The sequence below is a fragment of the Schistocerca piceifrons genome, chromosome 1, assembly GCF_021461385.2.
Source record: "Schistocerca piceifrons isolate TAMUIC-IGC-003096 chromosome 1, iqSchPice1.1, whole genome shotgun sequence".
Lineage (NCBI taxonomy): Eukaryota > Metazoa > Arthropoda > Insecta > Orthoptera > Acrididae > Schistocerca > Schistocerca piceifrons.
The window spans coordinates 836,586,098-836,601,735 of record NC_060138.1 but is presented as its reverse complement, the minus strand read 5'-3'; the positions used below and the strand labels follow the sequence as shown (position 1 = coordinate 836,601,735).

At 44.5% G+C, this 15,638-nt stretch overlaps 1 protein-coding gene across 5 annotated transcripts in view; it reads left to right on the top strand.

Moving 5' to 3' along the window:
• The window catches only part of LOC124714763 (leupaxin), a 496,191-nt gene that overhangs the window by 234,184 nt on the left and 246,369 nt on the right, over positions 1-15,638 (top strand). The window contains exon 1 of one of the 5 annotated variants that reach the window (XM_047243047.1): positions 8,806-8,951. The exons of 3 other annotated variants lie outside the window; for them this stretch is intronic. In XM_047243047.1, coding sequence (XP_047099003.1) covers positions 8,837-8,951 — 115 coding nt within the window. In that variant the 5' untranslated portion in view covers positions 8,806-8,836. Of the gene's footprint in view, positions 1-8,805; positions 8,952-15,638 lie in introns of those variants that run through there. One more of the 5 variants, XM_047243052.1, reaches the window with a different exon arrangement.

Genomic DNA, 15,638 nt, shown 5'->3' with positions numbered 1-15,638 from the left:
GCACGTTGTAGATGTCGCCACCGGCGCCAACCATGTGTGAATTCTCTGAAAAGCTAATCATTTTCATATCACAGCATCTTCTTCCTGTCGGTTAAATTTGACGTCTGTAGCACGTCATCTTCGTGGTATACCAGTTTTAATGGCCAGTAGTGTACACTGTCTGACAATAGCACTGAAGGTAGTTAGCGACAAGGTGCAACAGGGACTACTTGGTGAATAGATTTTCGAATATTCTGTTTACCATATTCATATTTTATAATTATTTTAGTGGCGATTATATTTTTCGTATTTTGCTTAGAAACTACAACTATGTAAACACATTGTAAGTAAGCAAAACCTCCAGGAGATGTCACGCTTATACGGCTTAGCAGTGCCTCTGAGTTTGAGAACAGCCTCAATTTGGAGAGGAACAGAGTCCAAGAAATTCTTCAGATATCCTATATTCGGCTGGAGCAACTCATTGGTGATTTGATCTCGTAGAACTCCCAAATTGCAAGTATGTTAATTGCTACATTTCGCTCGCTGTTTTAAATAGTCCCAGACATTTTCTATGAGATTAAAATCGTGTTATTTAGTGGGTCAGTCGAATACATAGAAAGAAGGATAAATAGAAAGAAGGATCCTTTATTATATGATTATATGATAGCGGAACAAACACTGGTAGCAGTTACTTCTGTAAAATATCTGGGAGTATGCGTGCCGAACGATTTGAAATGGAATGACCATATGAAATTAATTTTTGGTAAGGCGGGTGCCAGGTTGAGATTCATTGGACGAGTCCTTAGAAAATGTAGTCCATCAACAAAGGAGGTGGCTTACAAAACACTCGTTCGACGTATACTTGAGTATTGCTCATCAGTGTGGGATCGGTACCAGGTCGGGTTGACAGAGAAGATAGAGAAGATCCAAAGAAGAGCGGCGCGTTTCGTCACAGGGTTATTTGGTAAGCGTGATAGCGTTACGAAGATGTTTAGCAAACTCAAGTGGCAGACTCTGCAAGAAAGGCGCTCTGCATCGCGGTGTAGCTTGCTGTCCAGGTTTCGACAGGGTGCCTTTCTGGATGAGGTATCGAATATATTGCTTCCCCCTACTTATACCTCCCGAGGAGATCACGAATGTAAAATTAGAGAGATTCGAGCACGCACGGAGGCTTTCCGGCAGTCGTTCTTCCCGCGAACCGTACGCGACTGGAACAGGAAAGGGAGGTAATGAAAGTGGCAAGTAAAGTGCCCACCGCCACACACCGTTGGGTGGTTTGCGGAGTATAAACGTAGATGTAGATGTAGAATACGATAGGGTGTTCGAATGCTCTTTGAACACTGCTGTTCTCATCTTGAAAGATGGGAGTATCCACAGCATACTCATTATGAAGATGAAAAAGAAATTGCAACTTGGTGACTGAGGACGTTGAAATAAACATCATGGTTTATGTTAATGCTAACCTCTGTGTGTGGGTTCCTCCTTGTCACGGTACGAAACCACCCCTAGAACATCTCTGAACCACATCCTGCCTGAATTACAGCGACCACACACTGTGGTTTAAACGCCTCGTTGGACCTTCGCTGCATCGACGCCTTGCATCATTTGAATAGAGGAAAAATCGCTGCTCACCGAACCACACTACATTCCCCCAGTCAGCTACTGTCCATGTTGTTTGGCCCTTTGAACACTTACAGCTTTACATGCCACTGTGAGAAACTGCCTTTTGCGAGGCGCCCGACTCCGTATACCCACTGAATGCAGTTCCCTTCGTGACGTTCGCTCGGGAACCGGTTGACATGGGCTTGCGTTCACTGACAGCAAGCAATTGCTGCTGGGTTTGAAACCGTTTGCTCTTGCCTCGCTTTCTAGCCCTATCCATTTGGGTCTTCGTACGCCACTGTTCTTATGCTGTGTTATACATGGGTGCAAGTGGAGTACCGGTCCATGTAGACACGCGGGCATTCTGCAGTATTACACCAACACATCGGGTAACTTCATTCACAGTCTGGTGATGGACAGGGACAAACACTCCAAAGTGACCAGTGCGCTCTTTTAGTGGCGGGGAGCTTAGCATAAAGCGTCCACGGCAAAGAACGTAAAATACAGGTTCAACTTCGACAGCAGAAGAGCCAGTGGCGTTGCCAGACTAGCGAACTCGAGTTGGAGGACATTGCAACGAATAGCAGTAGCACAGTCCGCAAAAATTTTACTTAACGTTGAATAACGGAAATTCTGCCCTACTGTTAAATACGGCGTCCTTACTCAGTGTTATGTCGTTACATTCTAATGCTGATGAAAGAAGGAATTATTGAGCTGTGCTCGGCATGCAATTACTCACCTCTGCGTCCGAGTGACTATAAAACAAAATATCATACTACCTTCAAGTCACGTTTGTTCGTGAACGATTGGAGTTCGTGTTGTCACTCCCATTTTAGCTCCAGACTGACAGCAGAAATTGTAGTTTGTACTTGAATTAGTTCTAATTACATCGTCAATGGAACGTGCAGTCAAGAGAACAGAGAACGAAAGCTGTTAATTGTCCCAGTACAGCAAGCACGAATAACCTTCGTGACACCTGACAGTTGTTTGCAAAACGAGCTTTAAGCATACACGTATATCTCTGTCATTGGTGGGGAATGCTCCCTACTGTCTCCCAAACCGACGTCATGGCCTGACTGAACCGCCCTCAGCCAGTCGGACATGTCCGAAAGAACAGATGCCATCTTCATATATAGGGTGGTCCATTGATCGTGACCGGACCAAATATCTCACGAAATAAGCGTCAAACGAAACTTCTCTAGCTTGAAGGGGGAAACCAGATGGTGCTATGGTTGACCCGCTAGATGGCGCTGCAATAGGTCAAACGGATATCAACTCCGTTTTTTTTAAATAGGAACCCCCATTTTTATTACATATTCGTGTAGTATTTAAAGAAATATGAATGTTTTAGTTGGACCACTTTTTTCGCTTTGTGATAGATGGCGCTGTAATAGTCACAAAAAATATGGCTCACAATTTTAGACGAACAGTTGGTAACAGGTAGGTTTTTTAAATTAAAATACAGAACGTAGGTACGTTTGAACATTTTATTTCGGTTGTTTCAATGTGATACATGTACCTTTGTGAACTTATCATTTCTGAGAACGCATGCTGTTACAGCGTGATTACCTGTAAATACCACATTAATGCAATAAATGCTCAGAATGATGCCCGTCAACCTCAATGCATTTGGCAATACGTGTAACGACATCCCTCTTAACAGCGAGTAGCTCGCCTTCCGTAATGTTCGCACATGCATTGACAATGCGCTGACGCATGTTGTCATTCCTTGTCGGTGGATCACGATAGCAAATATCCTTCAACTTTCCCCACAGAAAGAAATCCGGGGACGTCAGATACGGTGAACGTGCGGGTCTTGGTATGGTGCTTCGACGACCAATCCACCTGTCATGAAATATGCTATTAAATACCGTTTCAACCGCACGCGAGCTATGTATCGGACATCCATCATGTTGGAAGTACATCGCCATTCTCTCATGCAGTGAAACATCTTGTAGTAACATCGGTAGAACATTACGTAGGAAATCAGCATACATTGCACCATTTAGATTGCCATCGATAAAATGGGGGCCAATTATCCTTCCTCCCATAATGCCCCACCATACCTTAACCCGCCAAGGTCCCTGATGTTCCACTTGTCGCAGCCATCGTGGATTTTCCGTTGCCCACTAGTGCATATTATGTCGGTTTACGTTACCGCTGTTGGTGAATGACGCTTCGGCGCTAAATAGAACGCGTGCAAAAAATCTGTCATCGTCCCGTAATTTCTCTTGTGCCCAGTGGCAGAACTGTACACGACGTTCAAAATCGCCGCCATGCAATTCCTGGTGCATGGAAATATGGTATGGGTGCAATCGATGTTGATGTTGCATTCTCAACGCTGACGTTTTTTAGTTTCCCGATTCTCGCGCAATTTGTCTGCTACTGATGTGCGGATTAGCTGCGTCAGCAGCTAAAACACCTACTTGGGCATCATCATTTGTTGCAGGTCGTGGTTGACGTTTCACATGTGGCTGAACACTTCCTGTTTCCTTAAATAACGTAACTATCCGGCGAGAGGTCCGGACACTTGGATGATGTCGTCCAGGATACCGAGCAGCATACATAGCACACGCCCGTTGCGCATTTTGATCACAATAGCCATACATCAACACGATATAGACCTTTTCCGCAATTGGTAAACGGTCCATTTTAACACGGGTAATGTATCAGGAAGCAAATACCATCCGCACTGGCGGAATATTACGTGATACCACGTACTTACACGTTTGTGACTATTACAGCGCCATCTATCACAAAGCGAGAAAAGTGGTCCAACTAAAACATTCTGCACGAATATGTAATAAAAATGGGGGTTCCTATTAAAAAAAAAACACAGTTGATATCCTTTTGACCTATGGCAGCGCCATCTAGCGGGCCAACCATAGCGCCATCTGGTTTCCCCCTTCAAGCTAGACGAGTTTTGTTCTTTGTAGTTTCTTCGTTTGATCCTTATTTCGTGAGATATTTGGCCCGGTCACTCTCAATGGACCACCCTGTGTATACATTGCTGGCCTTCACCGCCGGTATTTGCATTCCTGTTGATTTTTGTTACACGAGCCTTAGACCGTAGTCCAAGAACCGTCTCCTAATGGTGTAGACGTTACCAGATGCTACAAAGGCTATATAGTAGTTTCAGATTACTTCCAGGAGGAACGGTCAGTATGCAGTGATATGACAGCAAAAAAATGTTCAAATGTGTGTGAAATTTTATGGGACTTAACTGCTAAGGTCATCAGTCCCTAAGCTTACACACTACTTAACCTAAATTATCCTAAGGACAAACACACACATCCATGGCAAGGGAGGACTCGAACCTCCGCCGGAACCAGCCGCACAGTCCATGACTGCAGCGCCATAGACCTCTCGGCTAAAAAAAGCTTGATATGGACATACGCCCTATTTCGAACAGTTTTTGATGTAGAGCACATTTAATTTATATCATTATTTATTTTCTGTTACATTGTCAGGTTTACACACATGCTCTAGTTAGTGAACATTACAACACGCATTTCACAAAGTGCCAATTTAAAAAATACGGATTCTTAACATATTTACCTCTAAGCATTATGGCTCAAGTCACATTACACCAGTTGTGCAGTTCACAATAAATGTTCGAATGTGCACTCTTGGGAAAACATGTATCACTTGTGAGAGGTACAAGTTTTCCACAAGTTAAGTTCGACATATTCCGTAGTGAGGTCAGCAGCGTCTATGATGAGACCAAGCAGGTCATTTCACCTTCTCACATTTCCTTTATACACCTCAGACTTCATACGACCATAGAAACAAAAATCTTATCTTGATGGACAGTTTATTGTACTACCACGACAATGCAGCGCTTAGGCTAAATGCACTCGAGATGTTCCCTCATACTTGTGGTAAAATGTGGAGAGGCTTCGTCATGCTGGAAGTACACTACATTCCGCGTGCCCAAAGTAGCGTTCTCAAGATGTTTAAAACATAAAGTTTAAAAAAAGAATGCAAGTAATTCTGTCCCGCCATTCGCTCTTCAAAAATGAGTGGACTTATCAGTATGTTACCGATCATTTCGCACCAAACGTTGATCGTAAAATGAACTTATTGGTTTCCACTGTAGCGTTTGGATTTTCCTGCAACCAGCGATGATTATTACACGTGTTGTCGATTGCAGCATTCCGTGTAAACGTGAATATTATTAACGGAAGCAAATGATGATTGCCATTTAACCAGGACAAAATTCAAGTCGTGGGGCATTGCCGCAAAGATTGTGGGCACGCTTTATATGAAATAGGTAAAAGTTTTCCACATGTTAAGTTCGGCATACGCTTGTTCGTGGGACATTGACACGTGCAGAAAGTCACCATTTGCTGGTAGTAGGACTACGCTGCAGTATTGTTGCTCTTGCGCAGGTTGTTGAACTACACGTTCAGAAGAAAAATGGGAGCTTGGAAGAAAACCTGTTTCACGCAATGTGCTGAAAACTCTGGTAAACACATTACGTTCAGGAATTCGACGTGTCGGGAAGGTCAGACGCTATTCTTCGACAGCAACAGGACCACTGTCGCAGAAGACGTAGACATACACCATAGGTGCATATTCTTCATTAGTGTAGATGTGTTGCCTTGTGTCCAGCGCGTTACAAACGCAGGTAACCGACGCTTCTCTCCAATAGACTGCACTCTCAAACCCTCCCACTACTTCACTCACAACACGCCATGGACAAACGCACGTTCAGCGATTTAGTTTAATCGCAGAAAGACATCCCGAACTTAACCTCACAGATTTGATTCATGTTGATTCGATGCGTAGGGCACGACCAGGACTTTAACATGTAAACAGGAAGTTGAACTGTTCTTGAGAAATTTAACTGTGAAAATTATAGGCGTGCGTATGCTGTAGACTTTGTAGAGCCGCTAGTGTTTAGGGGATCCGGAGACGAGCAAATAAGCACTTGAGTTTCATATGCACGAGGTCGAATCTTATAGCCGATACTTAAGTTTTCAATCCCACGTAATTCTAACAACTGATTTATTATTAGCATGAAATATGTTGTGTCAATTTCCAATCATTCATTTATTTTCTTCGTAATCTTTAACATGAAAAAACGAGGAAAAGTTCTCTTTTTCTTAAGGATGTTGGAAATTAAAAAAAAAAGGATACACGAGAACCTTCAATCAAATAAGTGTAGTCATTTTATTTACATTATTGTGACCACATTTTTTGTGAAAAATATAATGTGTAACCTATGCTGCACTGCACGAATCAGGACGATACTGATGGTAGGAACGTGGAAAACAGTAAATATCGCGACATACAGCAGATATAAGGAACGCCGAATCTGTGCAAATCCATAACTTTTTTTTTAATTTTGTTTAATTCATAAACGGTTCTCGGTCGTCACATAATTTCAAGGCGTACCACGCACATCGAAGCATAGCAACAAATATTGATGCAGATAACTCACAAAAAGTAGTTGTACCAGCAGCGAGCCGGCCGTTGTGGCCGAGCGGTTCTAGGTGCTTCAGTCTGCAACCGCGCTGCTGCTACGGTCGCAGGTTCGAATCCTGCCTCGGGCATGGATGTGTGTGATGTCCTTAAGTTAGTTAGGTTTAAGTAGTTCTAATTTCTAGGGGACTGATGACCTCAGTGTTAAGCCCCATAGTGCTCAGAGCCATTTGAATCATTTGTGAACCAGCAGCGAGATTCGCTCCTGAGTCACGCGCATATGGAACTAAGCGCTGACTGGCTCGGCTGCGGACTCGTTGCATATTACCGACGCCTAGAAAGCATCTAAGGGTGCCATAAATTTTCAAACTTTAATTTCTCGAGAAAGGTTGAAATTGCGTCTTCTTACTTACACATGCTGAAGTCCTAGTCGTTCTGTACACATTCTGTCAATACGACTGAAATCAGCGAGGGGAAGGCCGTACGGACTACTCGTAAGTGGTTGGAAACAACGAGGTAGGTTGGGCTAGAACAAAACGTCAAAGAGGCTGGGCCCGTAGGATACGTACTTGCGCGCCACTAGCTCAAAAACAAATGTATATTACATTTGTTCTATCTCAGAAATCATTCGGAGTAGGGCTTAGGTCCATATGCAGTTTCAAATGAGCATTTCTGTCATGTCCTTGAATATTGACTATTCCTCCTGGGACAACTTGTATAAACAATTTGGCTTTCTGCACTTCATAGCTTCTGATGATGAAATGTAAGGCACAGAAGCTAGCCTTGAACTACGGCCTAATGCCCGCACAACACAAATCACCAAAAAATGAGCTCACGGTTTTGGGGGTAGGGTTGTCTGGGGGAAGAGACCAAACAGCGAGGTCATCGGTCTCATCGGATTAGGGAAGGACGGGGAAGGAAATCGGCCGTGCCCTTTCAGAGGAACCATCCCGGGATTTGCCTGGAGCGATTTAGGGAAATCGCGGAAAAGCTAAATCAGGATGGCCGGATGCGGGATTGAACCGTCGTTCTCCCGAATGCGAGTGCAGTGTGCTAACCATTGCGCCACCTTGTTCGGTCTCACAGTTTTGGGGACTCCCCTAACGAGACACGTCGAGCACAAGAAAGTGAGGCAGTGGTGCCAATCTTCCTTTGAATTTAGGCTATTGAATACTCCCTCTGTGTCTCTCAACCACCCTTCCCTTCGAGAGCGACCAACCAACTACCGCGTGTTTTTTAAAGGTCCGATACGTAGTGGAGCGATCCAGCGGCAGTGCGTTTCAGAACAACCGACTGAGTGGCAGGCAGCAGTGGGAGTTGACCTGGGCGACCGACCGTGTCTGTATACGGCGCTGCCCGTGGGCGACCCGTCTCTGTGGGAGTCACTATATAGCACACGCCTCAACACCTGCGCCTCGTAGAAGCAAGCATCAGCCGCTAGTGCCAGGACCTCCGCAGCTACTGATCGGCGTGTCCCTCGAGCTCTTTAAAGACGCGCGCCAGAGCGAACTGTCAGCGTGCGTATGTGCGCCGAAGGTCGTGCGCCGTCAGAGGGGGAGGGAGGAAGCGGCATTTACCGTGGTCACGGGACGCGGCAGCGTCGGAAATAACGGCGGGGGAGCCGTAGAGCAACAAGCGAGGCGATACAGCGGGGTAGCCCCCGGCTGTAGTGCGGCTATTCTGGGCGGCGCGACTCAGCAGTTGGCACGCGCCGAGACTAGGTTAGCGAAAAACACGGCGCCAAGGTGCTGCGGACCGCCAGCGGGGCCCACCGCAGACAATCCCTAGCGGGCGCGCGAGCGGGCAGCACAGTCCATCAGCGAGCGACATGGCCGCCGCCGTGAGGGGCGCCTCGCCCCGCGGGTACTTCCACGCGACCACCACCACCACGACCACTGTCAAGTCGGCGTTCCGGGACTTCGCCGAGTGGAACAGATACCTGGGTAAGCCGGAGGACAGTGCGCCTGCGCGCCGCCGCGCCGCTTCCTACTTGTTGCTTCCCCGCTGGCTACTTGTTAGCTCACCCGCGGCATAAGGGGGTCGTTATGGTGCCTTGCCAACACTCGGATGGCGTCAGCTGCGACTGATGGGGCGCCGCCAGCCGCGGAAAATGGCGTCTGATGTATGGCCAGTGTTGTGACCGGCCCCTCTGTTATGGCTTTATTTTTCTGATGTGAATCACCACTCGTGCACTGCGACCGTGTGTGTAACGTTCAGAGTGGGCCTTTATTAAATACTGATGTAACGTGTCGTAGTAAAGTCACATTTGTTTTATGTAATTGATTCAGCACTTGTTCCAGTGCCTGTTCTAGCATGAATCTGGTGAGGCATTTTAGAAAGAAGGTGAAACTTCTTGGCGCATGTATGCTTCTCTTCAAGAGACCAGTATTCATGCTATTGTCATTTAGTCATTATTATTTCCTTTAAACCTACAACTGAGTTACTTTATCAGATTATCGTGGTGATTTCTTTTCGCAATTTTGATTGGTAAATCATACTGATGTGTAAGTTCGATTATTGTTCCGACACTGAATGACGAAAGACGTCAAACTATTGCACGGGCGTAACCAGAGATGCGTTGGGTCGTAATTTTTGTCCCTAGCGACAGGGTTTCCTAGACAGTGAACTCAAAAATAGAAAGTACAATAGGTCACCATCATGGATAATATGGCTGAGGCCAAGAGTTTCCATCAGTATTAAGTTCGTTCATAAGGTCGTAGCTTTTGTGGTTTGCATATTGATATTCCCGTTGCTGTGCGTTTATTTATCGATTCCCATTTTTTTTTTTTGTAGTTCACTGTCGGTGCTATTTGAGTTTACATGTTGTCATTTTGTCATTTGGAGATAATGACTGGAGCTGTGGTCGCTAGGAAATGGAGAGCGAACTGGAGAAATCTGAACATTTCGGACATGTTCTTCTGTTTGAGTTCTATAGAGGGGTGACAGCAGCGGAGGCAGCCAGAAACATTTGGGTCGTGTTTGGGGATAATGCGATTAGATAGAGCACGGCAACAGAATGGTTTTTTTCGTTTTAAGGAGGATCGTTTTGTTATTAGTGACTGTCCACGTTCAGGAAGACCTTCGGTGTTAGATGAAGATCGTTTAAACTCATTAATCGTCCATGATCCACATCAGAATACTCGAGAACTAGCCATATGATGAACTGTGATCCTTCCACCGTTGTGAGCCACTTGCATGCTTGGGGCAGTTTTAGAAATTGACTGTATTGGTACCACGTGCTATAAGCGAAAATCACAAAAATCAGCAGGTGGTCATTTTTGCATCACTGCGTGCTCGTCGTCACTTGGCTCGTGAAGAACACCGTTACTGGTGACGAGAAATGGTGTCTTTATGCCAACATAAGGAAAAGAAAAGGATGGATGGGCCAAAAAAGGGCAACAATTCCCCATACAAAGACCTGCGCACAGCCACGGAAGATAATGTTATGCATCTGATGGAACAGTGACGATGTGGTGTCCTACGAATTGCATCCCCGAGGCGTAGTCATCACTGTTGACGTTCACTGTAATTTTTTACAGCTGAGACGTCTTGAAGACGCATGCCAAGAACAACGACCAGAAAGACTGCCTGAAGCGATGCTACTCCACGATAACGCCCACCCGTATTCTGCTACACTGACGAAAAACATTATACAGGAGTTGGGTTTCGTACCCACCTTATTCACCTGGTCTTGCGCCTCCGGATTTTCACCTCTTCCGCTCTCTATCAAACAACCTTCAAGGTACTTCCTTTCTGGATTAAAATACACTCTTAATATGACTCGACTAGCTCCTCGCCTCAAAAGCATCTGATTTCTACAGTCCTGGAATCGAAAAAGTTACCCCACCGTTGGCAGACTGTTGTAAATACTGAAGGAGAATATGTATTGATGACGAAAGTCCCAATTACGTGTATCTGTTGTGTTTATTTAACTTATGGAAAAACACTCCGAAATTATGCAACAGCCGGCCGCTGTGGCCGAGCGGTTCTAAGCGCTTCAGTCCGGAACCGCACGCCTGCTACGGTCGCCGGTTCGAATCCTGCCTGGGACATGAATGTGTGTGATGTCCTTAGGTTAGTTAGGTTTAAGTAGTTCTAACTTCTAGGGGACTGATGGCCTCAGACGTTAAGTTCCATAGTGCTTAGAGCCATTCGAACCATTATGCACCAACCCAACAAATGCAGTGAAAGCTCGCTAACTACCGTATCTGCCTGGATATAGCACCGTTCTAATCTACTGCACTTCGAATAATACAACTTCTGTTACGCCTATTGTGCTTCTGGCGTGACTGCTAATGAATGGTTCGCGTGACCTAAGTCATCTAGCCATATGTTCTTTGTAACGTTACGGCGTCGTTCTCTTGTATCTGAGGGTGACGTGCTGTTTCCCGACTCTGTGTCATGTAAAGGAATATTTTTGACCTTAAGCTGACGACTAAGGCGATCAAAACATACGTGGTTGTTGTTCTCCCGATATTAACTATGGCCTTGAGCACCATGGGACTTAAGTTCTGAGGTCATGAGTCCCCTAGAACTTAGAACTACGTAAACCTAACTAACCTAAGGACATCACACACATCCATGCCCGAGGCAGGATCCGAACTTGTGACCGCAGCGGTCGCGCGGTTCCAGACTGTAGCGCCTAGAACCGCTCGGCCACTCCGGCCGGCTCCCGATATTAACCGACTTGCTCCCTGTACACCATATTATCATTCTGTATCTTGCATCATTGAAATTACCTACATTTTAGCGTCGATAGTTGTGTGGAACTGGTTACGTCGAAAATTTGTATTATGGTTTCAGCGTGCGGTAGTGTAGTTGTTTAGTTGTATGAGTCGTTCAGGCTGATGAAGCAACCTCTAAACTTTGTAAGGAATATTTTGTAACATGTAAATTGGTGCCGGACGAAAATTCCAACTTAGGTCTCTCGCTTATGCCTAGTAATCGTTTTAACCTGTTAGACCATCTGAGCAGCCCTGCAAGACCAATTTATCCTTTCAGTGTTACTGAAGACTTCTTCCCTGTTACTCCCACACACATCGTGGGAGGCCTATTGATTGTAGTGTGCAGAAGTAATAGGAGGAAACGAGCAGCGAATTTAACTGTAAGGTAGGGTCGTACTGGAGGCGTACCCATGATTTACAGGAGGTATGGGTTTGAATTCTGGTCTGAAACATATTTTCATTTGTCCTGACATATTTCATTCATCGCAGACAGCAGTTTTTAACGAATTAAACTGATAGTGTTTCATGTCTGTGAGTTCTATGATTTCATTCCAGTGGTTCCGTTCATTTCATGTTAATGATAGTTAATTCAGTCGACACTCTGTTTCGAGCTGTTGTTGTCAACTGAATCGCATTGTGTTCCGCACTAGGGTTGCGTGGAGGACGGTATACGGAATGAGCCACACGGTTACGATGCATCGATTGTTGTGGGTGCAGTTTCTAGAGATTTTGTATGTTGATCTAACTGAATCTCTCTCTTACATATATTCTGTAAGTGCCGTAGAACTGATATCGCTGTAACCTGTTAGAAGGAGGCTAAGAGGTGCGGACTTCAGAGTCGTGCAGGGTGCTCTCCTTGCTCCAGTAAAAGGACGACCCAGCCGCTGTCTCAGCGTTGCGTTGCTGGTTGCAATAGGCGCCTTATCACCTGTTTTGGGAGTCCGCTCTCCATTCCAAATCAACAAATGAACACAAAATGAAGGCTCTCACAACCAGATGTCGTAGCTGGTGGAAAAAATAACGGGTTGTATGGCCATGGTGCATGAAACTTTTTCGTTCGTAATAGTTCCATTACAGTTTTGTCCAGAACGATTGTCTGCTCTGGACGAAACGTCCGTCAATCCGAAAAATTTACTGGCAGCTTCGATAAATGAAATTAATCTGCATAGTGAAGTGGCGAGAGAGACGCGAATTTAGCACAGATTGTAACGACCTGTTGACATTTAACATTGTTTCTGCATGTGAATTGCATATCTTCACCAAAAAAAGGAACCAGTTTTACTTGTCAAGCTGGGAGTTTACTGCGTGTGAAATTCTCTCTCTCCTTCTCTCTCTCTCTCTCTCTCTCTCTCTCTCTCTCTCTTCGGTCATCGGTCTTTCGAGTGCTACTCTCCCTGTTTTCCTGTCGTGTGCTTTTCACTGCTACATAACTACTACAATCAAATTCGTCTACAGCTTTTTGTAAGTATAGTCTTTGTCTCTATTATCTTTTCCCTCTACCGCTCCTTCCAGCGCCAAGTAAATTATTCCATGATGCCTGGCAGACGTCCCATTAACTTGATGCTTCTCCTTGGTCTTCCATAGACTTCTTTTAACCTCTTCTTTTCAGTACTTTATCACTCCACGTAATTTCTAACGTTCTTAGATAGCGCAACCTGTCAAATGCGTCCAGTTTTTTCTCCCTTAGATCCTCCGACGCTCCCCACTTCACTTCCAAATAATGCTTTCTTTAGATGTACACTTTCAGAAACTTCCCTTTTTCATGTCAATGTCTTGACGTCAGTATAGCTTTTTAATGAAGAAGACTTCCTTCGCCTGTGGTGATGTATTTCTCATACCTTCTTTGCGTCGGCCATCCAGTGTAACCTTACTTCCTAGATAGCAGAATTCTTACACTTCTTCCATTACAGTGTCGTTCCCAGTTTTTATGTTAAAAATTCGTCTCTCCCGTTTTAAATGCTCTTCATCACATCACCATATTCTGTGCTAAGGGTGGGTACATTCCTTTCAGTGAGTCTTCTTCCTGAGATACTAGCAGAAGCGGTATAGCATCTGATAACCTTAGAATTGGTATCTGCTCCTCCTGAAAATCGTGAATTATTGAAAAAGAAAGTGGCCTAGCAACTTTAACCTGACAGCACTGTAAAAAGCGACCTACAATTACAAATACAAGTTGAATTCGCAATCAGAATGTTGGTGCTGTGATTCAGCTTTATTAATTTAACGTAATTTTGTGCTACACACACACACACACACACACACACACACACACACAGCAACGCGCGCGCCTAGAAATGCGCATAAATTCTTAAGCTCTGCAAAAGAAAAATCATCGAGCGACCACGTACTGCAGGTGTTGGACGAGGTTATCCGATCCGCCAGGTATCGATGTACCAGTCAACCTCTGAGAAGTCCACACCTAACACACAAATTCCGTTTTGATCTCAGTTTTGCTTATATGTTGAATTATAAACAGCGTCGTATAACCGTAAATAAACATTATCTCATTGCTGTGTGGTCCAATAAACTAAATCAGCTTCTCTTATAGCCTTGACGACGCGGAGACGCAACACCAAAAGGAAACAAAAGCATTTTGTTCTGCATTAACACATCAGCAACCAAGGTTCTTAGGTTGTGAAGAATATGACGTAGAAATTAATGTTTGCATTGCGTGCTTTCGAAGCAGAACTACTACCGTGTACGTAACTCTACCATACTCCGTAACGACACAACGTTCACATTGTGATTCCGTGACGTGCAAGAGAGAAACGCATATAAGTTCCTTTTGTATTGATGCATCTTTAGCGGCTGCAAGAGTTAAACGCGAACATTTAGTTCAAAAAAATTATGGATTGTTACTTGAAAGTAGCTTCGCAATAGCAACGTCTTCCTCGCTTGTGGCACTACATTTTTGTCGGTGTAAATACTTCGTTGTCAACATTTTATCCAATAGCTGCCGAAGCAGTTTCTTGGTTGACCGAGAGCATATATCTGATTTCTTTCCTTTTAATCCTTACATTTTCCTACTTGCGAGTCTTACACCTTTCTGAAATATCGTAGTACAAACATTTTAATAGCATCCGTTGCCTTGAATTTGGATAGAATTTGATCCGTACACAACATTTCTTTTGCAAAATATCACTGTATTGTTACCACTGATCGCGCAGAAGTTGCTGATTTGATATGTAGCCCGTTAGATGTAGTATCGGAAAGTAAATCAACAATGAAATAACAATACTGAATTACTTAGATTATGGCAAGTGGAAGTTAGCTGTCGCCTCGATGTCAACATCTTACATTTGTTTTTTTGACAACGGTAGCGGAGTATTGGGGATGGTGCTGTGGAGAATACTGCGAGCTTCCGTCCTGTCTCTATGCAGTAATACAGCGGCAGTAATAATCTCGTGTGGCTCACTGGCCTGATGCGAGTCTTTCAATTGGACGCCACTTCGCGATTTGTGTGTCCCTGACGTACCCCAGGTATCCAACCGGGGAAATGGGACCGAGAGTTTAACTTGAAATCCGAACCACGTGTCGTTTCCGGCGACTCCTCGCATCGTTGAGAGGTGTTTGACAGCGGCCTGATCGAAAGATGTTGTGCAAATTTTGGCGAAACAGTTTCCTGGTCGTTAAGCTTTCTGTTCGAAAGAACGAAAATTCATACCTTATAACGATTCAGCCTTTTAAAATGCACAAAATTTTCGCTATGTTCGACGTAAAAATGGTTGAAGGCTGTATCTGCAACAACGGATATTATACGTAAATAAATAATTTTAATAGTCAAAAGCGACGACTATGTCTCTTAAAAGTTTTATATGACTGTGAACCCCATACAACAAAAATTAATCAGTGTCCAGACAGAAGCCAGGTTAGAACAAGCTCGTCCGGCCATAGTGATCAGAAAGA